The sequence below is a fragment of the Pimephales promelas genome, chromosome 1 (genome assembly GCF_988280905.1).
Source record: "Pimephales promelas chromosome 1, fPimPro1.hap1.1, whole genome shotgun sequence".
Lineage (NCBI taxonomy): Eukaryota > Metazoa > Chordata > Actinopteri > Cypriniformes > Leuciscidae > Pimephales > Pimephales promelas.
Window position 1 is genome coordinate 32,577,217 of NC_142769.1, and position 27,497 is coordinate 32,604,713.

The 27,497-nt window shown below is 37.2% G+C and overlaps 1 protein-coding gene across 1 annotated transcript; it reads left to right on the plus strand.

Annotated features, from left to right (window-relative positions):
* The first annotated feature begins 558 nt into the window (after positions 1-558).
* Positions 559-24,242, plus strand: slc6a2 (solute carrier family 6 member 2). Its single transcript, XM_039688618.2, has 15 exons — positions 559-808; positions 1,080-1,564; positions 3,135-3,266; positions 3,633-3,870; positions 16,301-16,439; positions 16,628-16,762; positions 16,896-16,999; positions 20,196-20,320; positions 20,508-20,620; positions 20,885-21,013; positions 21,444-21,543; positions 22,788-22,888; positions 22,983-23,150; positions 23,769-23,840; positions 23,967-24,242. Exons 2-15 carry the CDS (start codon positions 1,267-1,269, stop codon positions 23,988-23,990), a joined length of 1,878 nt encoding a protein of 625 aa, XP_039544552.2. The 5' UTR covers positions 559-808; positions 1,080-1,266; the 3' UTR covers positions 23,991-24,242.
* Positions 24,243-27,497: the final 3,255 nt, after the last annotated feature.

The following is a 27,497-nucleotide window of genomic DNA, read 5'->3' on the forward strand; positions in this document are numbered from 1 at the left end:
TCAATATAGCTGAATTATTCAATAGCATACACTGTATCTAATTTGATTATTAATATATTCTTGGGGCAACATGTAATAAAATACGATGTGTAGGCTAATGGAGTAATAATTATAATATAATTATAATAATATCTAATATTTCATAGTAATATTGATATATAATTTCTTTCCCTTCACTTGTTGTGTTACTCAAAATGCCCGATAAACATGTTTTAAGTCCTGGTGTCCTCTACATATTTTTTGATAAGAAACCACATTTTCCTGAGATGTTGCTTTATGGAAAAAAAAAAAAAAACAATTTGAAAATTAATCATTTAAATGATAATTACAAAATATTATCATTTTCCATATTTGGCCTCCAAACATTTGATAGCTATCTCTAAAAAACAAACAAACAACAACAACAACAACAAAAACTGTGACATGATGCCGGAGAAATTCACTAAAATATAATGTCCAATACAGTGGACAAAAGTCTATTCCTGGAGGATATGTTTTCAAACTCCTATATAATCTCGCAAGGTGCTTATTTTATTAAGTCCAGCGGTGGCGCACCGCATTTTTGTAGAGTGTGGTATTCGGGGGTGGAGGGGAAGCTTTAAAAATACTAACAATTTGACGACGGTGATGATGATCATGCTGAAAATATCACGTGTGGAAAAACTGGATGTTTGTTTAAATGATAGCAATTTATAGCCTCTAACTGGAAGGGAGGGGAGAGTAAAAACTTCCATGAAAAGCAGCAGTCTCTTATTTTCTGGATCAAGCAGGAGGGACGGATCATGGAGGGACCCCCTCATGTTAACAAGTACAGAGTCATCTTTAATTATTCCAGACTCCACAAGAGACACTTTATGCAGACATACAGTTATCCCATGAAGTGTGGTGCGTCCAACAGGAAATGTCGAGTGTTTGGCACTATAAAGTTTTCTTTTCTTCGTTAACCGTGGCACGACGCTTACGAACATTCGTTGATTGTAAATCGTTTTGCGCGCTCGGTTGTTTAACTGTGTTGATGGTGCATGGAATGCTTTAATGTCTCACAGTAACAGTGAACTTTAATTTCTCCTATCTTTCAGCCGGTGAAAGCTGGCCAAGAATCTCTACCTCAGCGGGAGAACAACTGCTGTAGCGTTTCCTATCATCATCATCATCCTCCTCCTCAGCAGCAGCAGCATCACCATCAGCATCATCATCGTCAGTGCGAGCGGCACGCATCTCACTTGCTCCACATCCTTGGGGCCACGAGAGCGCCAGGGCGCAAAGATGAATATCCAAGTCCTGCCTGAGCACAAACTGTCTTCAGTGGCACCGTTGAAACAGTTTAACGTGGAAAAAAAGGAAGTGGAGCTGATCCTGGTGAAGGAGCAGAATGGGGTCCAGTACACGAACTCTTCTGTCGTGGCCTCTCCGAGCTCCCACGGCTGCACCTCCGGCTCCGGTGAGATTGAGGAAAGGGAGACATGGGGCAAGAAATTGGACTTTCTACTCTCTGTCATAGGCTTTGCTGTGGACCTGGCCAATGTCTGGAGGTTTCCCTACCTGTGTTACAAAAATGGAGGAGGTAAGATATTTATTTTGAGGGTTAACCTATACGCTGCTTTTACATATTGGCTAATAGTGAGTTATACTATTTAACTACAATTTCGTGAAGCAGTTTATAAACTCTTAGCTATTGCCTTTGAAATTCATTTGAATTGCATATTTGTATAACAGACGCACCGTGTCTCAAACTATCTCTAAAACACATCCTGTGTTTCAGAAATAAATTTGAGTTAAATAAATGTAGCCCATTGCTGTTCTGATGAGTAAGAGGATCTTAAAATAAATGAAAAAGGCTATTAAAATGCTAGTCGAATCTGTCCATTTGTTGTCCAACTGTTGCCTTAACATGTTTTCTAAAAGATTAAACTTTTTACTTTTGAAAGTGTTTACATTTTCAGAAAAAGTATGAATCACCCTATAATTTATGGAGAATATATTTTACATATTTTTTTATTGTATTCACACAATTAGACAAAACTTGCTTGGCCAATCTATTCCCATCATTATTACTCAAATCATTCAGGATTATAAACCAGTTGTTTCTTTGAACAACCTGCCAGCACATTGCGTCCCCTTGGAATTATAAGGTTATATCTGACATTTTTGTCAAAATTGAGTTATTCACATATTCTGTGACAATTTATTTACATTATGTGATGTGTTTTGTACATTTAGGGTCCCTGTTATTTTTATGTTTGAAAGAAACTTGTTCCCCATACACATTTTCCTATATGGAATGCAAAAACTTTGAAGCTCAATATCTCAAAACTGTTCAGAACGCAGATAGAACCTTCTAATTCCAAGGGGACGATGATGTCTCAATGTCAGCAAACTCATTAACTTCTGGCTATTGTTTAACGGTTTTGTTGTCTTTTATACTTTATGAGTAACTAAATATATTGTCTCACTCTTTAGGCATGTAGGGGTTTGAGACTTTTGCAAAAGTGTATTCATTTAAATGCATCATGACAATCACCTATTAGTAAAATAAAATATTTCCTTGTGCGTGATAAACAAAGCACCAATTATAATTTTTAAACTATAATGAACTTTAAAAGGTTCAACCAGGCAAAGTTATAAAATCTGTGATAGGAGCTCTTGGGGTAGGGAAAAGATCCAAAGAAAGGAAAAGCAGGTCCCAGGCGCTTAGTGTGGCTTAAATCATTTTAAAAGTACACGAGCCAACATGTTTCGACCAACAAGTGGTCTTCTTCAGGGCAAAGTAACACAAAATATGAGAATGACTTAATGATTAAAACTAGAAACCGACTTCAGCAAAGACAAATAGAGCAGGGTAGATTGCTAAAATCTCTGATTTTGAAAACGTCAGGGGTCAGACAGCTTCATGAGAAGGTAATATGTGACATGATACAATACACCTCTAATGTAATGGTTACACCATGAATCGTTTTTTCCCCATCTGAATATATTCGAATGCAAACTACGCAAAGTCAGAGTTAAGAACTGATTACATCAAACTCTAAACCCACTGTAGATTGACCATTCACTACATTAGCAGCAACAATGACAAATGTCTATTGTCATTTATTATCAACAATCAATGTAAAATTCGATAATGTGTCCCCCAGGTGCCTTTTTGATCCCATACATTCTGTTCCTGTTTATTGCTGGGATGCCTCTGTTTTACATGGAACTTGCCCTTGGCCAGTATAACAGAGAGGGAGCAGCCACTGTTTGGAAGATATGCCCTGTGTTTAAAGGTACGTTAAAAATTTGTAAACAAAAGATGTTGAGATGAAATGTACCCTGTTCTCAAAACACTGTGAGTTGCAACACACAAAGCTACTTCACTGTCCAATAAACAGCAAAACAAATGTTCTAAAATAGCTTTTTGGATGTTTCATTTTCACATGACCTGGCGAACACAAACCGGGTTAACTCACTGATCCAACAAAAGCCAACAAAACTGTTTGTTGGGGCAGTGAACTAGGTTATGCAGTGGCTCTGATGTGACTAATGTCAATGCACACACTTTAAACTTGTATTAAATCAAACAGAGGCCTGAAACAGGTAAAGCAAAACTTTTGCCCGTATACTAACAAAATATTTGTGACTTTCCTCCTCAGGCGTGGGCTACACTGTGATCATCATAGCATTGTATGTGGGCTTTTACTACAATGTCATCATAGCCTGGTCTCTGTATTACTTATTTGCTTCATTGACGAATAAGCTGCCCTGGCTCCATTGTGATAACCCGTGGAACAGCCCCAACTGCACAGTTCCAAATCGAATCAATGGCACCTTCTTGGGTAATGGAACCTCCTATGCCAAGTACAAGAACACACCGGCTGCAGAGTTCTACGAGTGAGTCCAAAAATCTTTTGCTCTTTAGCTTTGCAGTTGTAATTCAGAGCTTATTTACAGTAGCATGAAAGCAAAAAAACAGTTTTAGGTGTGAAGCAATGTCAGTTAAAAGAATTCAGGCAGACAGTTGATAGCCTCACTATCTGACGTCAGCAGTCAGCTTGAGATTTGTTCAAAAGTACGAGTACCATGCTTATTAAACAACTCTTTTATTTTATTTTGTCTGGTGTTCCAAACAGATTAAAACAAGTACATGAAACATCTTCACTAACAAAATCAGTTATGAGTGATATACCTGTTTCACTAGTCAGGTGTTTCCTTATGCTTCACGATACCTGTGATGTTTTCCGACATTGTTCAAATTTGTCATGTTGTTCCAGTTGCTTGCCGCTTCCTATGGAGTCTTGCTGATAAAGCCTGTAATGGAGCTATAACTCACCTATCGCTGTTCGGGATTTATTTTCTATCCATTCTTTCATTCCGTCATGCATGTAATGTTTTGAAGGGCTGGCACAAGCATGGCACATATGCACAGCTGTGTGCGGTCTGGTGAGATCATGAAAACATTCTTATAGATATTATGGATGATATCTTTTACATCGGACAGGGAAACATGAAAAACACATTTCAAACCTGTGCTGTGTCACTGTCAGGCTGTGTTGAAGTGTTTTGGGCTGTGATGAATCATTACTGCTAGTTAGAGCCTCATTTACCTCATATTGTGGCATATACAGGTAGGCAAAATAAAAGTTGGGACACTATATTCCTTGAAGTTGATATTGTGGCTTCATATTTAGTCAATCACTTGGATGTGTATTATGTTTTAAACATTTGACCAAAATCAAGCTTAAATGTTTCAAAGTCTCAAAGAGTTGTAATGTTTTTGACCAGCGAATGTTTTGTCCATCATTAGAACTTCCGCACTTGAGGCAGTAAATGCATCGCATCGCATTACGTTTTCATCAACTTACAACTTAATAATTTGTATGTACTATACCTATTCAAAGAATCAGTTCATTATTTAGCCTTGCATTGCAAACTAGCAGAGACGGTTCAAACTGCGTGCAGCACTTCACTCACGATATAGGTGGGGTGGAGTTATGAGTTTTCATTGACAGTTTGAGGATCCAAGGGTATATTAGGATTAGTCTGAAGCTCTTTTTAATACTTTTCATTGGGTAAATATTTTCAAAAATCCACAGACAGACATAAAATGTGACCAATAGTAATGATTTAGCAAAAAAAATTATGAAATATGGAGATACAAGGTTTCTGCCCGATATTTAAAATGATCTAGATAGAGTCTCCATGTAGTAACGTGCCTAGAAGGCATAACTCCGGCCCTTCTACTATAATTGAATGAGGAGTCAGCTATGAAAGAGACTAAACCGGTGAGGTGTATCATTGCTAGTTTACTATCAAAAGAGGTTGATTTCCGGCCATTCTAGCAGCTATCATCATTTTTTTTGGCTAGATGAGAATTCTTATCCTTGCTGATGGAAATTTTTAAAGCAGTTGTTATAATTTCTTCTAGAACAGTGAAGCAAGCTATACAAAACCTGTTGTGTTTTTTCTTAGACATGAGATGCATATGTATCAGAGGGCAGCCATTTGGAGAAGTTTGTTGCTTTAGTGATCACGGATGAATGCAAAGAAAAAATGTTTTCAGTCTGTAGTTATTTCCAACTTAGAAAGCCTTTGAGGAAAAAAAAATCTGGGAACTGAGCATTCATGAGATCTTTCATCTTTAAATGAAAAATATGAAAATTGTCATCATTTACTCACTCATTACAAACCTGTATGGCTTTGTTTCTCATAACAGAAGAAATTTTGATAGTTTATAGAATGGACGTCAATGTTCACCAAAATGGTTTGGTTACCAAAGTTCTTAATAATATCTTCTTTCGTCATTCCGCAGAGGAAAGAAAGACATGCCTTTAAATCATCCAGGTATATTGAACCCTGTTGCTGCTCATGAGTAGAACACAGGCACAATGATTGGCTAATCGGATGTGAAAACTCTGGCTCAAAATTAGGTCAGTATCACTGAAACTTTTCTGCAGCGCTCGAAACTCTGAAATTCCTGTCTACAATCTATGACGTGTACAGGGCTATAACACTCTTGATGTAGACTGAAAGAAGGGCAGGCACTTGCACTTCAAAGAAAAACAGCCCTTTTCCGTGTCTAAAGGAAAATTTGGCTCCTTGTGTTAGAGGAAACCAGAAGAATGCATGGAACAATGAAGAACCCACATCACTCGCACAAAATCAAAAATACATCATCAGATTCTAGTGAGGGTCACTGTGTGTTCATTCCTTCAATTAAAATCTGATGCATGTTTTAGAGCAGTTGTGTTATATATTAATATATATATTTTAATAAATAATTTATTGTAATTCTTCGAACCCTCAACTTGTTTCTTCTACTTCTTTTCCTGTCTTTCCTGGTGATACCACTTCTTGTACTTATTGCTTGTCTTGTTCTCAGTCTGTTTAGCAGTTTTTCTCACTTTCTCCTGTGCTCTTTTGTACCCTCTTTTGGACTGGTTTCCCACCCAGCAGTGCTTTGAAATGTCATTTCCCCAGCTGTCTTCTGCATGTGAGGGGATGTGGAAAGCTGTCATTTCCTCCGCTCTCCTCCCTCATGCCGCTCCATTATAATAGTTTTCGGCCACCAATAATCCTGCCATCATGGGACAGCACACATGGCACTAGACTAGAGAATGTTCATTAACGTCACAGATACAGCAGACTCGGCTCAGCAGGTGTGCCATAAACTAAATATTAGATTAAGCAGTGTTTTGCTCAGAATAGCTACAAACCAATCACAGAAAAAGCTGTTGAACCAGTAGCCAACAATCCGGACGCCCCAGATAAAACCCAGTCAAATTCATCGGTCTTACACAAACACTTTCTAAAACCTCCGACAACCAGACAAAAGCAAAACATGACAAGCTCAACAAAGTGAATTTCATCATCTTGTGCGCCACCCACATATCCTTTCACTAGGCTGTCTCTGCCGATCTTGACATGTTTGAGTCAATCACTGTTTGTTGAGAGTAATGAACCGTTACGGCTCTATTGTATTGTTTTACACAGCGGGTGTCCTAAATCTAATTATTCCGTCATTACTGAAATCTTGTCTTATCACACACAGTCTCAGATTTAACACCCAACTGATGTCATAAAGACAGAAATAGTGAATTTCGAGGAAAACATATAATCATTTGGAAAGTCAAGACAGAGATTTGTAAAATACTTATTGTGCCTTTAAATAAGAATCAATAAAAATAAGTAAAATAATACGCTAGCTCATAATAATGAACTAGAATATAGGTTAATTATAATTCGCTTGTTTGATTTTTATTATTATTTTTATTTTTTTAGCAAATGCCATGGGGTTGTTTCAGTAAATAGTCTTATACATGTGATTTGAAGGTTGTCTCAAAATGATATTTATTTGCAATGCTTCATTTAATTAATTACAAAAATGAAAAAAATGAAAAAGAAGGAAATGTAATAAAAATATATAAACAGCCCTGAACTCTTGTCAACCCAAGGGGTCCATATCCACAACGAACGTGGTTTCACAAGCACATCTTAGGACATTCTGTTGCCTGTTATGAAAACAAATATAATTTGCTCCAGAGTTAAGCAAGCTGTGATGAGACCCCACATGCCATCAGAAATCTCTTCTGTGGCCATTTTCTGGCTTAGAGTACATAGCTGGGGATATGTTGAAATCATAGGTGTTTGGATTTAGCTTGGCAAGGACAGAACATCAGATGAACAGCTCCTAGAGGGAAAGCTTACCAAGATACTCACCAATCTAATGTAATTATTCAATTAGGGGAGGTTCATATCTGTCCTGCGTCCTTTCTATAAATAACAAATCATGGGATCCTTTAAAAGGCAGCGTAAAAGTGCATGTGAAAGTCCAAGGTCAAAGAATGAACAAAAGGTGACCATGATGATTTAGCCTTATTAGTTACTGTCTTTTTTCTTCTTTTCTTTTCTTTTTTTTAAAGGTTAGTTATATACACTGATGTCACATGCAGTGTTAAAAAAATGTGTAAAATTATATATTCCAGGTTAATAATTGAATTTAATAATTGACTTACAGTAATTCCACAGTAGGACTTCTCTTATATCTAACTGCACTGTTGGAATATCTGAAGGTATCCAGCATGCAGTGCAGCTTGAATAGATTATGCTGTGTAGTTTCTGGATTCTTGTTGGTTTTATCTGTGCTGCTGAACTTATTTTTATTTCACTTTTATCAGTTTGTGTTGTTAGTTCATTTTGTAATGTTCAGACCTTATCTTTTTTTATTATTATTTGTTGAGTGTCACATTGGTGTGTTTTATATGTCGAGTATTGATGTCTGTGCATGAAAAAAAAAATCTTGTTTTGCAAGATGATGTCACTCCTTTCAAAGATAAATATCAGCAGATGCTTAACTATTGTGAAATATCCATTTACAAACAATTATGAATTTGAAATTATCTATAGGTAAATCTTTATGCTGATAATAATAGTATAGTTGATTAGCCTTGTTATTGCCAATTAGCCTTATTTTATATTCTAGCTTGTTGTTGTTTTAAAGGGTTAGTTCACCCAAAAATGAAAATTAAGTAATTAATTACTCACCCCCATGCTGTACCAACCCCGTTAGACCTTCGTTCATCTTCGGAACACAAATGAAGACATTTTTGATTTAATTTGAGAGTTGGATCACATGCTCCCTATAAGGGATTGAAACTTGGCGGCCCAGAAAGTCATCGAAGAAAATGTTTAAATATTGACTACAGTGGCTCAACTATAGGTTTATCAAGCGACGAGAATACTTTTTTTGCATAAATAAATAAATAAATAACGACTTTATTCGACTATTCCTTTTCTTTCTTCTGGGCCTGAGAAGAGAGTTCAAGAGATTTCCACAATCGTTATTTTTCTACTACTTCCTGTTCAGTTCTCGCGCATGCATCGTGTAGTGGTTATACAGCTCTCAAATTTTATCAAAAATGTCTTCGTTTGTGTTCCGAAGATGAACGAAGGTCTTATGGGGTTGGTACAGCATCAGGGGTGAATAATTAATGACTTCATTTTCATTTTTGGGTGAACTATCCCTTTAAAGTCGGCGTGAAATGGAAGTTGAGATTGTCATTTTTTCCTTGTTGTGACGTATATCTGAGTGAAACGTCTTCTGAAATTAGAAAAAAAATGTTAGGCAGGGATTGATTTCGTCTTTTGGGAATTGATTGGATCGTTGGAGGTTGGTTGTTGCAAACAAAATGGAGGCGGATTTGAATGCGATTATCTGAGAAGCAGCGCAATATAATTCCAGTCAGGGGCATGGTTAAAGACAACTTTATTAAGTGAATTCACATTAAAACAAAAGTAAATTACTGGGATGTCGGCATCATTTTGCTGTTGATTAACAATAATTTGTTAGAAAATGGCCCAGCATTCATTCATTTTGCTGTTAATTTTGTTGTTCATGCATTCATTTTTTGACTACATTAATTTATTGTAAAATATTACTCTGTAAATTCCTGGCAGTTTGTTAGAGTGTACCTGAAGTCTACTGCACTAGTCAAGTCTTGTCTGCTTTAGTTGTGTAAATTCTTTTCAGAAAGCAGCTTTACATAAAATAGTGCCTTAATACCCCTTGTGAGCAAGCCCACTTGGCCACTTGGAAACTCCCTAAAGCAATGTAACCTATGTATTGGCATGTCTATAATTGGTTATTTGGATAAAGGGAAGCTTTTTTTCTATGTTTTCCAATGTTCCAGTATGGAAAAAATCCATCCATAGAATGCATAATCTTGCCTAAAATGTGAGTGAGCTCATTTGTGAAAGTATTTTTTGTCATGACAGACTGATCTAATCAATTATGTTTGTATAGGGTGTAAGTATATTAAAGATCCAGGAGTAAAATGAAATGTCACAGAGTGGATTGAAGGTCAAGCTGTAGCAGGGCAAGCGGATTGACAAATTCTAGTGTGATGTTATTGGCAATGATGACGCAAATTGGAAACTTCAAACACTTTTGAACGACTGGAGATGGATTGGACCGTCTCCTTTCTCTTGAGCCTTGAGGGTTTGTCAGGCTTTCCTTTTCCTCATTAAATCAGCCTTGATGGCTTCACCGTCTGTGTTTCTGTAGACATCACACTCATGTTTATCCCCCTATTCCCAGTGCACGACCAAATTAGACTTAAAGTTTAAAGTGTTGCTCTTAAAGGCATCTTTGCCACTTGACAACTGTCCTAAGGCTAATATTCTAAGTTTTACAAGTTTTAAAGGTAAAATAGAGATGGATCAAGTCTGCTTCCTTTCGTATCATGGCTACTAAAGTTGGACCTCACAAACAAAATGTATTCAAACAGGGCAGAATTTATTTTTCGTCTACAAGATACCTCTTCCAAAAGGAAAAGCTACAGAAATGTTCTGGCAGTGCTATAGGGGTTTGTTTATAATATAAGAACAATGGCTTGTACTGTTTCTCCTCTTTGAACCTCACTGGGAGGTGCAGTACAGGAATCATTTAGGTCACATTCTACAGAGACTCTTTTTATGGGGTGTATCATCCAGATATTTTTTTTCTAGAAATCAGCAATAATATTCATTTTTAATATTATTTTTTATTTATGCAGACATAAAAATGTTAGAAAAATAGGTCATCCCTCTTGGGGAGCTAGAACCTGAGGGAAAAAGGGGTGTATGGGTAATTTACGATCTGGAAAAACTTTTGAAACGATTTACGCAACACTGTGTGACATAGACTGAAAATGCGTGTGTTTGTACTAGCCTGGCTATATTAATTGTAATGGTTGAATGTCTGTGTTTTTGTCGTGTGGACTTTTAGTTTTTAGTTCTACCTGGTTTCTTGTCTCTTGTTATTTCCCATTGTTTTTACCTGTGTCTTGTTACCAATTAGCGCTTCTGTATATACAGTATTGTAAGCCTTTGCGTTGCTAGTGTTCTTTGTCAGGGCTCACGGGTGTATTGTTTGAGCTTAGATCACCATGATAAACTTCCTCAGTTGATTACTTCCACAAGTATATATAAAAAATGTATTATAAGTTTTTGAAATTTGTATGTTTAACTATGCAAATTAGCCATTATCTCATTAAGTATGTGCAATTGTGCATATATTTTCTGTATATAGATCTGAACATTTGATAAAGCCTGGTGCAAAATTATATTTTTTCATTTTGTTCACACACAAGATGAAAAAAAAGTTTAGAGGGATTTCAGGATATATGCTTTCATTACCTAGGAAATCCAAACATACTGTCCATAGCCGTATAAAAAATAGATTTTCACCATATTTTTTTATTAAAATGTGACATAATTCAGGCCAGGAATGATTTGTTAACAAATCCCTCTGAAAATATCTTCAGAATACTGTTAAGTGTATAACTGGAAAGTTTGGTGTTCATAGGTGCTACGTACATAGGCTGAGATATATGTACTGGAGAATGACAAAAAATAATTTTGAGGAAAAGGCATTTAAAGATTAGGAGATGTAGGGAATTTAATACATTTCAATTGGAAAAAAATGCTCAAAAACAGAATAAATGCTCAGGCCCTTAGTAATAAAAATATATAATATTTCAAGCTCATGAAAACTGATTATTTAATAACATGGCTGGCATATAAGGCCTACAACTGCAGTAACTCAATGAATTAACATTGGCAGAGAACACCACGTGATGCGTCTGAGCGAATCATGTTCGCAGAAACCACAGCACTAGCCAATGAGATTTTGTCATTACTTTAAATCACCATTTGGACATTCACGATTGGTTACTGTTAGAAAGGAAATGCCAATATTTGGGTTACATAGCGTTGTGCAGGAGATTCAGAGCTTTACAACGATACCGGTCACGACAGACTAGGGATGGCTTGATACCACAATTTTGGCTTTGATACGATACCAGAACCTAATACCTCGGTATCGATACTAAATCGATACCACAGTCGGAAAAAAAAGTCTAAATTTAAGTGAATTGAAACAATTTTATTAAACACTGCTTGAAACTCTCAACTACCATATGTGCAAAGAAAAGTATCCAAATAAAAAACATATCAAAATTTAAAAAAAATAAACAAATTATGTGTAGGTAAAATTTTGATTTTGAAAATTTTGAAAAAAACCCCACTGATATTCTACAATTAAAATAGGTTAATATCTATAATAATAGATTAACATAATAGAATAATGAAATGACGAAAACCATTAGCTGTCATGCATCAACAAAGAATTATCAACATTTATTGCATTTATTCATCTTGGTTTGGTTACTGTTTGTGTTTGGGTTCATATTATGCATATAATGCATTGCAAAAAGTAATGTTATGATGCTAAACATTTATTAGGATATTACATTTTTAGGTCATTTTATTACTGATTGATCTAGATTAATCAATGCTATATTGTTAGGCCAGGTTCCTTAGTGAATGTTGACAAATGTAGCTTAATTGTAGGCTAATATTATTAATATTTATATTACTACCATCTCTCTCTCTCTATGGGTCACCACAGCGGCAGTAATGCCATTCTTTTTACTATTACTTTTATGCTTTATTAATTCAAATCAAATGAATATATTTGTTTGAAACAGCAAAAATTATGAGATCATGAGACGGTAACTGAATTGGTTCTAGCGTGTCATGCAAGAAGATTTGAGCTTTCGTGTTTTCCGTATCATATTTAATTGATAAGCTCTTATGTATGTGCGCTGTTCAGTGTTCAATAAAAGTCTAAATTAAATCAGTTGAATGATGAACTCACCAGTTGATCTCTTAAACAAGTCAGGATGAGCAACTGACGAGCGCTTTGACAGATTTGATGTGTTGCATTCCATGGCAACACATTATTGAAAGCAAAGTTTGCAAAGTGGTGCATTGAGGTCTGTTTCTATACTATTCTCATTAATTTAGTAGGCAAAGTAATGCCTTCTTTCACTCATACTGCTCTCTCTATTTATTAATTTCGGGCGTGTAGAAATCCGAAAGAGCTTCATTTCCACCGTGTTCCTTCGTTTGCCGGTTTCGCGTGACTCGCGTCAGTTTCGGTAGCGCACTGCCACCTAGTGGAGAACTTCGGAACAGCAGCTAATCAAACACCGAATTTAACAAAATGATGATATTGTACCGTTTGAAATGTATTATATACCGGTATTTTTGCAATACCGGTATACCGCGCATCCCTACGACAGACCTCAGTAAACAGACGGAACGTGGCAGCATGACGCGCTGGAATGCTAACTTGGTAAATTCGAGAGAAATTTACTGCCGCAAGTGAACAAAATGTAATAAAATAAACATCTTAATCATGTATATTTTCAACATTTTTCTTTATAGTAGCTTGAAAGAACACATATTGAAGGTGTATACTAGCCCAAAACTCAAAACTGATCACTGCATGAAAAATCTGTGTTTTTGCCTGCCGTGTCTCGCCTTAATTCTGTTTCTCTGTTCCTTCTGTATTATATAATTTCAGACACAGCGTTTGGATCCAGTGCTACATATTTTCTGACATATCATTGGTGCTCTAGTGAGAGATATTTTTTAAAAATATAATACAATTGAAAGGTTCATAATTTGGCTAAATCATGTTTTTCATTAAATCTATAAAATCTTTTGTGAAGATTAGGTTGATGTGAGTATAAAATATCACTTGGCTTCTGGGATGCAACTACCACCAATTAGAGCATACATGGATGACATGACAACCATGACTACAACAGTAGCTTGCACTAATCTGTTATTGGGTAAGTTAACCGATTATATTGAATGGGCATGAATGCAATTTAAGCCCTCTAAATCAAGGGCTTGCATCTCGATAGTTAAAGGAAAGGTAGTAGATAAAACATTCTTCATTAATGGTGAGTCAATACCAACAGTTTCTGAGTGAAGAGTTTTGGGAGATGGTACGATGGGGATCTAAAGGACACAGTTCGAGTGGGAGAAGTTAGATGGCAAGCAGTGGAAGGGTTGAGGAGCATAAACAGCTGTGCTCTACCAGGCAAACTAAAACTAAAAAAGTGCTTTCAGTTTGGTCTACTGCCGAGGTTGCTGTGTGGCCACTGACTGTGTATGAGGTTTCTTTGACAACAGTGGATAAGCTGGAAGCATTAAAGGGTTAGTTCACCCAAAAATGAAAATTCTGTCAGTATTTGCTCACCCTCATGTTGTTCCAACCCCGTAAGACCTTCGTTCATCTTCGGAACACAAATTAAGATATTTAAGATATTAAGATCGCTCCTGCATACAGTCCATAGGCTTCTTGAGGGACTGGCTCTTGCTGTCCTCGAAAAGTCATTAAAGACATCGTTAAAATAGTCCAAGTGACTACAGGGGCTCAATCTTAAGTTTATCAAACGACGAGAACACTTTTGTGCGCAAAAAAACAACAAAAATAACGACTTTATTTCAACTATTCACGTCTTTCTCCATGAGCCTGTAAGTCAGTTAACGTAGTGTGATTGCGTAGAGCTACGTCACACGTAGGCTCACTATTGGCCGGCGCTGGTCATGTGGCGTAGAGCTACGTCACACGTAGGCTCACTATTGGCCGACGCTGGTCATGTGTGTGTGATGCGTGTGACGTACAATAACAGAAGCTTACGCTATTAAACTAGTAACCTGACTCGCGCAGAGGGAGAAATAAACGAATAGTTGAAATAAAGTCGTTATTTTTGTTGTTTTTTTGCGCACAAAAGTGTTCTCGTCGTTTGATAAACTTAAGATTGAGCCCCTGTAGTCACTTGGACTATTTTAACGATGTCTTTAATGACTTTTCGAGGACAGCAAGAGCCAGTCCCTCAAGAAGCCTATGGACTGTATGCAGGAGCGATCTTAATATCTTAAATATCTTAATTTGTGTTCCGAAGATGAACGAAGGTCTTACGGGGTTGGAACAACATGAGGGTGAGTAAATACTGACAGAATTTTCATTTTTGGGTGAACTAACCCTTTAATAAGTTCGTACATTAGGAAATGGTTGGGAGTTTCACGCTGCCTCAGCAGAGTGGGACTTTATAGTAAAAGAATATTGCAGCTGTCGGTCTCTGCTTTAACCAAGGAGTTTAAGTGTGCCATGGTCAGACTGGAAATGACCTTAGTAGAGTCACGCGACAAATGTGTAAGGGATATCGTGGGACAGGTACAGCATGGAAGAGAGGGTTTTGGGAGGGGGGTGACTCTGGGACGCCAGAGTCGAGCTCTCTTGAGGTGTCGTGGGCTAATCGATGAAACACTGAGGATGGAAGGTGCCCATTTGAAGACCCTAGAGATGTCTCCTACTCTGCTCAATCCAGACGATTGTCGTGCTGGTCCACTGGGGAGACCACACTGAAGTTGCAGCCGTAGTGTATGCTGTAGTGTATGCGCCAAGTACACTGCAGCCGTTAATGCCAGACAGAATGAGATTCACATCACCATATGGAAGGAAACTACGCTTTAGTCTGTGCTTATCTTGGCGAAAGCCGAGTACAAATCAGCATGAAGTTTTAACATCTACTCTCGTGTAATGGAAATCATAAAATAAACAAAAGGACTGTCTTGAGAAAATGCAATAAAACATGAGTGAAAGTAAGCATAACATAAAGCACATAAAAGGGTGTAAGAATGTGCTATAAAAACAAGACATAGTTCCCAAGACAGCGTTGACGTTGACTAAATTCTTTGTAGTTTTAGATTCTTTATAGGTTATTCAGTTATCAGGACAAGCAAGGTTTCATCATACATTGACTTGGGAGAACATCCCTTTCTATTGTATACATTCAACAGGGATACTAAAACCCCCTTTCCATTAGAGCAGTGACGTCAAGTAACAAGCTACTCCTATATCCAGGCCCCTCTCAACCCTGCATGGTGGGCGTTCTTTACACAATTAGACCTGTACAGTATATTTTCAAAACCAATTTTTGTGTGAAGATGAACATTTTTTACACTATTCTCTTGGAGTATGACTTGAAATAGAGGACGTTTTAACAATGGATGTTTTGTATGTTGGAGATTTAATAAGATTTATCCTTAAAGGTGCTTTATTTAACTTTTCTTCTAAAATGAATCCTTTTTTATTGCACGTGTGTGAAGTGGTTGTAATCACACATTACAATGATCCACTTGTCGGGTTTTGCTATTACCTCTGAAGGCCAGCATTCCTATTTGTATGTGAAGTCTCCGGGTTGGAAATCCATTGGATGTGACGTGCACACGTCCTCCCGAGCTTCTCTCCTTTTTATGTAGTGCACAACACTACATATCTCTACAAATAATGTTATATTATTCCAAAATACTTTAATTAAAATATGTAAACAAAATGTGCCATATACAGTAACAATGCCTTTATTACAAAATATCAAATTAGGACAGTACTTTTCCATTTTTCATACCATTTCTCATCCTCCAGGCGTGGAGTGCTGCACATTCATGAGAGTAAAGGCATCGGTGACCTAGGTGTTCCTCGCTGGGAGCTCTGCCTCTGCCTTATTGTGGTCGTCTTTATCCTCTACTTCAGCTTGTGGAAGGGAGTCAAATCCTCTGGAAAGGTAAAAAACTCTCAAATGATAATAGCAGGAAATAGCTGTTTGATTTGTCCGTTCCTGTAAGTCATGTGTCTAATACTTTTCTCTCTCTTTTTAATAATAATATTTTCAATTTATGTAGCACTGTTCATTGTAAAGTTATGTCAAATCAATGGGCAAAAATGGACAGAGCTTTATTTGTGTTTGTTTAGGTGGTGTATATTACAGCTACTATGCCCTACATAGTGTTGTTGGTGTTGCTGATTCGAGGCATAACTCTCCCTGGTGCAATGAATGGAATTAGGGCATATCTCCACATTGACCTAAAGAAGCTCAATAACCCTCAAGTAAGTTCATGCCAATAGGGCTCAACTTAATTGATGAACTATCCAGATATACATTATATCATGGACCTAAAAAAAATAGTCACAACGACATACTTCTCTTAGATGGATTGTCACTCATTTTTGTTTGCTGCAGGTGTGGATTGATGCAGCTACTCAGATTTTCTATTCTCTAGGAGCTGGGTTTGGAGTCCTTATTGCCTTCGCTAGCTACAATAAATTCGACAATAACTGCTACAGGTATGACAAGTCTTTGATACATGTGGTAAGTTCTCTAAAACTATAACTAAAAAGAATTTCCAAATTCTTCTTTAGTGGTCGCTAAAAACAGGTTCCAATGTAAGCAACATATTCTTACATAAAGGCTTATGTTGATTTGTTGCTTGATCTGTTAGCCCATGTCCATGTAGTCAACTGAGACTGTGAAACTCTGGCATTGCTTGCTTATGGGTTGAAGTTCTCATGGAAAACCAACATGCTGTTTCCAGAGACAAACACGTAGTTGTTGGTGGGGCCAGTAAGTGGCAATCAACTTGTAGCCGTTGTGGATAACAATCTGTTGAGATTATCAGGATGTCAACATCTTTCACTACTGAATCTCATAATACTCAATTATATCACTAGACTAATTCATTTTAGAGCTTTTATTGCAGAGGAGGAAATTAGAAGAGGTGATAATTGTCTGGGTGAGGATGAAAGAATGGTGTTTTAAATAAGTTTGTCAGTTAAAAATCAATTTGTAAATTGGTAAACAGTTTAATTGGTCACAAAAGGCTTGTGGATGAGGTGATTCGTTCCATGAATGAAGTGTTTTGAAAGTGTGAAGAGGCAACACAGATTAATTGATTTATTAATTTAAAAGTAAGTGCCCACTTTGGTTAGATTGTGTTAAATGGCTTAAAGGTGCATTGTGTAACAAAGTTGAGTATCTATTAACAGAAATGCAATATGACATCCATAACTATGTTTTCAGTGGTGTATAAAGAACTTACTTGATTAGCCGTAATGTTTTTATTACCTTAGAATGAGACATTAATAGCTCCATAACCGCGGGAATCCCCTTCTATGAAGGTCGCCATGTTGTGACGTCATATTCCTACCGTAGCCGAACGCGAACAAACAGCGCTACAGAACGCGTTTCATCACTACCTTGAAAGAGAAGTAGCGGAAAGCTGGAAGCTAGCCTTACACTCCGTGAGTAGTGTTTTTCCCCTTGTGAGTGGTGTAAAATATGTAGTTGGGATTGTTTCATGTAACTTAGTTCTCCCTCGCTGTGTTATGGGTTTGTTATGTTGGGGATAGATGTGCTGTTACGTTCTTGAGACAGCTGATGATTAGTATTCATGTCATTGACCGTAAAACAGTACGTTACAGGAATCACTAACCCGTCGATAGAGACTTTTACTAAAGTCTTTTATCACTAAAGTCGATCGCGAAGAATTTTAAAAATCAGAGAAAAAAGCCTATTGTGTGTAGTAAATAGTCTGGGATGCGGAGATGACATGATTGTAACAGCGCGCGCACTTCCGACCTTTGGACTCATGCGGACGCGTCCCAGCTCAGCCACAGTAACAGCTCATATTAGCCAGCTAAACTATTACTACCCTGTTAGAAAAAATATATAGCTGCTCCCTCGCTGTATTATGGGTTTGCTACAGTATGTGTGGAGAAATGTGCTGCTGGTTACGTTTGTGAGACAATCAGCTGATTATTATTTTATTAAATTATATATTAAAACCCTTGATCCTCACCTGACTATGGCTTTGTAAACAGACAGTATTCATGATGTGGTTTATAATGGACTGTGGTACAGAAACAGTGACAATGTTACACACTCTTGGCTTACTCTGGCTATTCTCTGCTGTCTCAGCCGACGAGATGTTTGTCCCGTTTTAGCAACCGTAGCTTCTTCGAAAGGGAGGGGTGAGCAGTGGGCTGAGCCCTTAGTGCAAACCTGGTGCAAACTCGCAACCGAACCACTAGATGTCGCTAAAAGTCACACATTGCTCCTTTAAAAGCATGCTTTTGATGCCTATTAAATGCATACATCTGAAGAATGTTAATGACTTACAGTAAGCAGAATTGATTTCATATTGATTTTGATGTTCCAACATATTTTTGCTCTCCAGGGCATAGATGTTTTACTAAGACTCAAAATCTACAGTTATTTCAAAATAGGACATAATGTTGCAAGCAGATGGCTGCACAAGATTTATGTGCTTCTTCACAGACTACACTAAATGGTTCCACCTAGGGGTGTAACGGTACACAAAAATCACGGTTCGGTACGTACCTCGGTTTTAAAGTCACGGTTCGGTACGTTTTCGATACAGCAAAAAGAAAGAAATGCCAGAGAAATTTCCTATTTGTTTAAAGAAAAAATATTTTTAAATAAGTGTGAGTTTTCCTAGATCTTGAAACTTTCAGGTTTATAAATAGGGGTCATCTTTGAAGGATGAACAAATAATTTATTTATATAATATTTGAATTTTGAAATGCTGGAAAAAGATGTGTGAAGTACTTGAAAGCATTTCACCATTCCAGCCAAACTGGTTACAGTTAGTGTTACTATATTAAATCCATGGTGAATGTTGCTGGTCTGTGGACGTAAAGTAGCCTACTAGTTCATTCACGGCACAATGTTTCTCCTGGTTTCCATGACAGCGCTGTTTGATCTAATAGAGATCTACGGTTAATAACGGAGAAATGTGAATGCATCTCACTAGATCTCGCAGCGATGTTATTACCTCAGTGGCGAATCCAAATGTTTTCTTTACCGGATCTCTTAGCGCGGTGTGGTAACAGTGTTGCTTGATCGAGATCGGCTCGCGCTGCACTGTTGCTGGTCCGAACTGATAAACGATCCGTGAAGCACATAACGAGGAGCGCAGTTTCGTTCTGCTTTCATTATGCCATTTGGATGTAGCGCAACGTTGTGTTGGCCGCGTCAGCACGAATTTTGCCGGCAGGAAAAATGGTCCAAGCAATCGTTCGGTTTGTATGCGTACCGAACCGGAAGCCTCGAACCGAAACGGTTCAATACGAATACATGTACCGTTACACCCCTAGTTCCACCTTAGTTCACACACTTTGAAATGTTTAAAATCAGACATGATTTGTTATAATCCTCCTCCTTAGACCTTTTGTTTGGTTATGGATTGGGCTATTGGAATGTCTAGTCCTTGCAACTGGCAAAAATTGTGGGACCATGGAAACAAGGGTTTAAATTAAAATGGCAAACCTGAAACTTCACAGTTCTAGCTTTGCACAGGAACCATCTAAATGCGTCTTGATAGAGATTTGAGTGGATCCACAATGGCGTTTAACCACAGCTTTGGCATCGACTCACTGTGGGTTTTAAGTGTTTATGTCATAGATCCTTCTCAGCAAGTTTTGTGACTTAAGATGTACACTTTCATTTTATGTTTTGTTGCAGGGATGCTCTTCTGACCAGCACAATAAACTGCATAACCAGTTTCTTCTCAGGATTTGCCATCTTCTCAGTACTGGGGTATATGGCTGAACAGCATGGTGTCAACATAAAGGATGTGGCTACTGAGGGTCTGTTACTCCCACATCTTCACTGTCCTGTCTTTTTTATGCTGTGTTCAACCTTTTAATGTTTCTCAGGTTTACCCTGTGTACGTTTCTTTTTTCTTTTGGGGTTAACCAGAGTGTGACCCTAAAAAAACTTTTTTATGGGTCCTTCTGCTGATCTGTGTTTTTAATTGTTTATATATGTGTGCAGGAGCTGGACTGGTGTTTATTATCTATCCAGAAGCGATTTCAACTCTACCTGGATCTACATTCTTCGCAATAGTCTTTTTCATTATGCTTCTAACTCTTGGAATTGACAGCTCTGTGAGTACAAATGAATCTTGTTATTGTCTAGATTCAGATTATTTTGTATTTGTATGGTAAAGACAGAGCATACTAAGAGTTCTTTTTGATAAAAACAACTTTTTACTTGACATCGCCATCTCACATGACATTGAAAAGACAAAAAACAAACAACAAAAAACAAATATGCTAATAATTAATACTACAACTAAAAAAGTTGCTTTAAAAAATGTTGCCTATCTTTAGGAGTAAAATTTTCTTCCTTTTATTTGATGTACTGTTTAGATGGGTGGCATGGAAGCAGTAATCACTGGGCTTTCAGATGACTTCAAAATCCTCAAGAGGAATAGAAAGATATTTACATTTGCTACAGCATTTGGGACATTCCTAGTAGCCATTCTGTGCGTCACAAACGTAAGTCTGTTGGGTCTGTGTCATTTAATTTTGAGTCAACACTATGTTTGGGCAGCATCACAATATGAAAATACACCTGTTGATATTTGTTTTTAGTCACATTATAAATATCAAATTGACAAAATTTTACATTGTACATATTGTGCTGTTTTTACTGCATAATAATTATTCATTGTCTTTAGATTCAGTGATGTCATCCATGTGATTGTATCAATTGATGGTTTACAGTCAAAATAAGAAATGATCATTGTGTTTTGTGAATAAATTTGAATGTGAATATTTACATCAAGAGCAGGAAAAACATTTATATGATTACATCATGAGCAGGCAAAATACACAATATAAAATTACATTCAAACAATATGATGATGAATGAATCAATAAAAGTGCTTTATTCAGCAGCATTTGTCTTGTATCTCGGTCATGACAGGGAGGGATCTATGTGTTGACCTTGTTGGACAAGTATGCTGCAGGGACATCCATTCTATTTGGGGTGCTGATTGAGGCCATTGGAGTATCTTGGTTCTATGGTAAGCAGATACATTCATACATTAATGTTTATAGACCGTTCTACTACTGACCCAAACTAATTCACATTTACATGGATGTTGCATGAACCATATAATGATGATCCATCCATGTAATCTGTATGTTCAGTCATGTTTTCCCAAATCATTTCGTACATCTACTAAAATTATTGTGGTTTGCAGTTTTACAGCACACTGGTGTTGTGCGCTATAGCCTTCCTGTATCTGTTTCTCAGTCTTACTCCAGGGATTCCTCTGCATCATAGATTTTAGATTTTGGCAGTTTAGCTAGATGGCTGGTTCAGGATTCTGGAGGCATCTTTCTCCACAGACAACTAATCAAAAGTAGCTGTATATGTAGACAAATATATCCACTATTATTTTTCTTTGCAGTTATTTACAACCAAAAAAGTTGATTAATTGCATGTATTTTAAAGCTTTGCAAGTTAAACGTTTTGTTCGCACGCTGTTCTGATGTGCTTTTGTGTGTACACCCGAAGCGCAAATTATCTTTTTGTGTCTTATTGCACTTAAACTGTCAAATACATAGGTTTACATAAACAATGAAGTGCAGTTTTCATAAACATAAATCGTGATAAATTCATGATAAAATCGTGAATCGAGTTTTTTCAGAAAATAATATTTTAGTTCCATATCAGCCATCCCTAGTATGCCCCCAGATGAGTGTAGTTTTTGCATCGTCCAACAGCATTGAGAAAGATAAGCATTTATCTCATCAATGTGTACAGTAAATTATTATTCCAAAGCATATGTAGTTCTAGTTGTGGCAGACAACCCATGTAAGGAATGGGAGGACATTTATTATAGTCCCACTATTTTTTTTTAATTGTTTGTTTACTTTCAGATGGATTATCTGTAAAATTATTTTGACAATAACTCTTGAAAGATTCTTGGCTACTTCATAAATAAAAGCATCTGTAACTCCCCCCAGAGCAAACATGTACAAATACTGTAGTTCAAAGCCTCAGGATTAAAAAATGTCAAGATTATCGGCACTGCCTTCCGTGACTTTGCTTCCTGACATCGAACGCTTTTCATATCTCCTTTAAATTACATTACATAATGTAACACTTGAACACAGTTCTGTCTAAGATTACAGTACAGAAAGTTCAGATCATCATCAATATTGTAAGAAGAGAAGCCACAATTCAGAGAAAGTTCTCAGGTTATTTTATCTTAAAATGATGTCCAGATGCTGCTCATTTCTTTGTGTGTTTGTCTCTCAGGCGTGGATAGATTTAGTGAGGACATTGAACGCATGATGGGCTTCAAACCAGGAATCTACTGGAGGCTCTGTTGGAAGTTTGTCAGTCCAGTATTCTTATTGGTAAGTGAAATAGAACGAACATAAGACCTGATGTCTGACAAATCTGATTCTTTTGTACAGAATGGTGACTTCCTAACTTCTATTGTCTGTGCAGTTTGTGGTGATCGCCAGCATTGTTACCTCCGGCGAGCTGAAATATGATGATTATACTTTCCCTTACTGGTCCAATATTGTGGGCTGGTCCATAGCCTTGTCCTCTATGCTTTTTGTACCCATCTACGCCATCTACAAATTCCTTAGTGTGCCAGGCTCATTAAAAGAGGTAAGCAAACGCATACACTCGTGTTTACTTAGCTATCTAAATGGGGACATAAACTTTTGTTTTTGCATACAGCAAGTTATAGAACTCACATCCTAATAATAACAGAAAACTTTATACATTTTTACAATTTTAAAAGTTATGTAAACACACACACACAAATCAAATCAGATTACAGTAAGTTTTACACACCCCTTTACTTTCACTCACTAGAAAGAATGCTGGATAGATAAACTTCCAGCAGATCCTCCAGTAGATTCCTTGTTTGATTCTCATCATGTGTTCAATGTCCTTAATAAATCTGTCCTCGACTTACATCTGCTTCATGAATTTGTGTGGTCTTAGAACTGTGAGAATTTCATCAGTAAATGCGTCACTTCCCACAGCCACAAACATGCTACTGGCATCTGGCTGAGTGCTTTCACACTCATATTTTCCACAAGCGGCTTTATACCTTAAATGGTTTCAGAGATCATCTAACACATGAAGAATAAAATGCCACATTGCCATATGTTTCGAAGCAGATAATTGCATTTTTGTTTAGCTTTGTGGTTCATTATTGCTGTGCGTTTATGCCTGCTAATGTAGTTCACTTTGTGCTTTGAATGTCTTCCATTCCAGAGGATAGCGTACTGCATTACTCCAGAGCATGAACATCACATGGTGGCTGAGGGTAATGTCAGACAGTTCAAGGTAAGACCTCGGCGCAACCCTTTACAATGAACAGTTTACCAGTATTTAGCAAAGAGGGCCTAGCCCTTTTGCAAAACAAACATCCATTAATTTTTCTGTTGTCCTTTTTGTCTTGTTTTTTTCCAGCTCAGACATTGGCTATCCATCTGATGAAGGGGTCAGATGGGAGTTCCCTCTCAAATGCTACTTGAATGCTGGAGATGAAATGATGTGTATGAGAGAGAAAGGTTTCTGCAAAGGTGTCTTACTGAATGAAAAGTGTCACCTGAGAAAAAGACAGAATGAAGCCATGGCTTTGTGTGTTTCCCATCCAGTACAGTTACTGTCCAGTCTGCTCCATTTGTGTTCAGTGGTTGACTTGGCTTTTTTATATTGTTGGGCAAAATAAATGTTGTGCCTGTACTTTTTTTTTAATCATACCCTTATATTTTATTCTGAACACCTCTCAAAGACCTCAAAAACCTTCAAAACGGTTCTTTTTTTCTTTTTTTTTTGGTTGTTTCATAACATTTTAAAATGTTTTTCTTTTTATAAATCATTTTTTTGGTTCTAGAATTGCCTTTCTGTGATGGTTATAGGTCAGTTTTGGTGAAAATGTAATACACACTGAAGCTATATTATCCTCTATGCCTGGGCAGTTGAATGTGTGTTTATATGGATTAAGTGGGGTGTAACAGGTTCACGTACACCCCAGATTTAAGGTTTACTGTAAGTGGACACACTGAGAAAAGGAAACCTCCTGGATATTCCAGGAAATCTTTCACGCCGTATAACAGGCTTGGATCGCTCTGAGTCATTGCTACAGTACAGTATATGTTAGCATGCAGCTGTGAGTTTCTCACATTTTACCTTGTTTCCCAAGAATGGTTTGTTTTGCAACAGCTGGCTTACATCAAGGGTCCACCTAGAATTATCTCAAGCACATCTTTTCCATTTTCGACACACCTCTCAAAGCAAGACATACACCACTGTGTCAGTGCCTTATCTAGCCATAAACTTCCTGTCATTAAGCCTCTCATCCCTGTGAAGAGAGTGCAGGGACGTTCTTTATAACTAACATCTCATTGAGAAAGAGTCTCAATTAACTCCATGCCAAGGGAAATTTATAATTGTAGTTTTCAAAGTAAACTAGTGAATTGAGCTTCAAGTAGAGCTCTTTTTTTTGTTATATTTGTATAAAGGGGATTTTTAGTTTTTTGGATCAATATTTTAAGCTTTAACTATGGCCTTGGGTTAGAGAAACAATTATCATTAGGACCAATTAGCTAACTTATTGTATGTTAATAACTTTTTTGAAACATATAACAAAAAAACACAGACAACATTTTGAACTTAAGGACTTGTTGAAGTCCAGCTGACCATGTAAAGCTTACAGTACTAGTGTTTGAATACGCTTGGCAGTGGTTTAGCTCATTTAATTCGAATTGTGTTTGATTTAACAAAAGTTTCATTGAATATCTATCAACACTGGCAATTCTATTTATTGAGCTCTTGTGGTACAGTCCCATTATCAAGTGGTCCCTTTGAACATTTCAAGCCTTTTATGGGTTGTGTGTGTGTGTGTGTGTGTGTGTGTGTGTGTGTGTGTCTGTGTGCGAGTTATAGATAACAGATTAGGTTTCTTAGGTTTTCAATGTTTTAACATTTTTTTAAGTGCCGAAATTAACTCACGTCATGTTTGTTTGTGCTTTATTTATTTGTGTTGGATAATTTTGCATACAAAAATAAAAATAAAATAAAAAAAGACAGAAAACATGATTCTGGTAGGAAGCAGGCAACATATGTGGATTATGAAATATAAAGAGATAAAAATATATTCTTTTGTCATATATCTAAAATTGTATTATCAAATTCTTTATAAAATGTGAATGTTAAACATTTTAAGCAAAGTGTCTACTGTTATATCATGCTGTGTGATGTTGGTTAAGATATAAATATTCAGAAATGTATTATTCCGTGTAACCAGGGGTGACATAACCACGTGAATGTAAACGGAGCAGCTCTGGCATTTCTGAGTGATGCTTACAGAATAATGTGTACAACTACAAACTTGTCCTTTTTTTGTGATTGACAAATATATATGAAGTCAAAATATGCACATTATAACAATAAAGTCCTTTCCAGTACACAAATAAAATACAAATACGTGTTTTGTCTTCTTAATGGAGAATTTCCAGTTGTTGTTTTGTTTTTACCATACACACTTGACAGTGCTCATCTTTTTGTGGCCCTTGGTTATATTGATGAGAGACTAAACCAGTGTTATGTCCTGCTGAGCACAGACTTAGTTTTCTGGCTCTCACATTCTGCTTTTTGTCTGTTCTGTTTATCCGTGTTTTGCCGGATGTAAGCCGAACCTCAGCTCGACAGAGGCCGAGCGTGTCACACATTGCCCCTGAGCCTTCACTGTAATTCATAACCTGGAAGATTCTCCTCTTCAATTAAAGGTTCTATAAGCGATGCTGGGCCAAAACATTTTTGTCACATACATCAAACGTCTCCTCACTATCGGCTAGCTGCCTGTCCCCTAAACACACTGTAAAAAAACGCGGTCTCTGTAGACACCACAGGCTCCACAAACGGCAACAAAAACAATCATGTCTTACCCGGACCACGAAACCTAACAAACAGTGTTCCAGCCAATCACTGGCAAGAAGTATTTGAGGGTGGGTCTGTGGGGTTAGTGCGCGTGCACATGAAGGGTGTGTGTGTGTGAAGGAGAGCAGCGAAGCATCAGAGGGAAGTTTGAAAAATTACCGACACACGACCAAAGAGACGTCGTTCTGAAGAACAAATTAAAAAGAAGTCGGATAAAGAACGTGCGAAGTTCCGAATTTACATCGGTAGCAAAGCTTTTGAACGATGGCGAGAACTCAGGCGGCAGAAGGGCTTACAGTCCGACAATCAGGTTGCTCTATTTTTGCTTGACAGGTGGGTAACGTTAAATTGTTTTTTTTCTTCTAAATTGACGCTTATGTTCGCCAAACCCACACAAGGATATAATTAGCTAGAACTATGCACGTTCACAATTATTTCAGGAAGCACGGAAGGGAGGGGGAGGAGATGAGATGCGGAGGAGGGAGGGTCTAGCTCCGATTTGTTTGAAAATATTCGAACGTCAACGCCCAGGATCGCTTTGAGAACCTTTAAGGTTGGTGCCAGATGGATTAACCGATCCATTGTGGTACTCATAATATCCACCGAACAGTGTAACAGTCCAGTCAGTTTAACTGTTTTGAACAATTAGTTTGTGCAATACATACACTAAACCAAGTATTTTTATGAACTAAAAAAAACTGCAGAACTTTGATCATAAAACTAAGAATTTAAATATAATCTAAGATATACACTCACCTATAGGATTAATAGGAACACTACACTAATATGTGTTTGACCCACTTTCATCTTCAGAACTGCCTTAATTCAACGTGGCATTGATTCAACAAGGTGCTGAAAGCATTCTTTAGAAATGTTGGCCCATATTGATTGTATAGCATCTTGCAGTGGATGGAGATTTATGGGATGCACATCCAGGGCACGAAGCTTCTGTTCCACCACATCCCAAAGATGCACTATTGGGTTGAGATCTGGTGACTGTGGGGGCCGTTTTAGTACAGGGAACTCATTGTCATGTTCAAGAAACCAATTTGAAATGAT

What these genes read in the sequence shown, in the direction of transcription:
- slc6a2 (XM_039688618.2), top strand. Translation starts at nt 1,267, where the DNA reads ATGAATATCCAAGTCCTGCCTGAGCACAAACTGTCTTCAGTGGCACCG. An exon ending in TTCGACAATAACTGCTACAG is followed by an intron (nt 17,000 to 20,195) that starts GTATGACAAGTC and finishes GTTTTGTTGCAG; the next exon opens with GGATGCTCTTCTGACCAGCA. An exon ending in TCAGTCCAGTATTCTTATTG is followed by an intron (nt 22,889 to 22,982) that starts GTAAGTGAAATA and finishes TTGTCTGTGCAG; the next exon opens with TTTGTGGTGATCGCCAGCAT.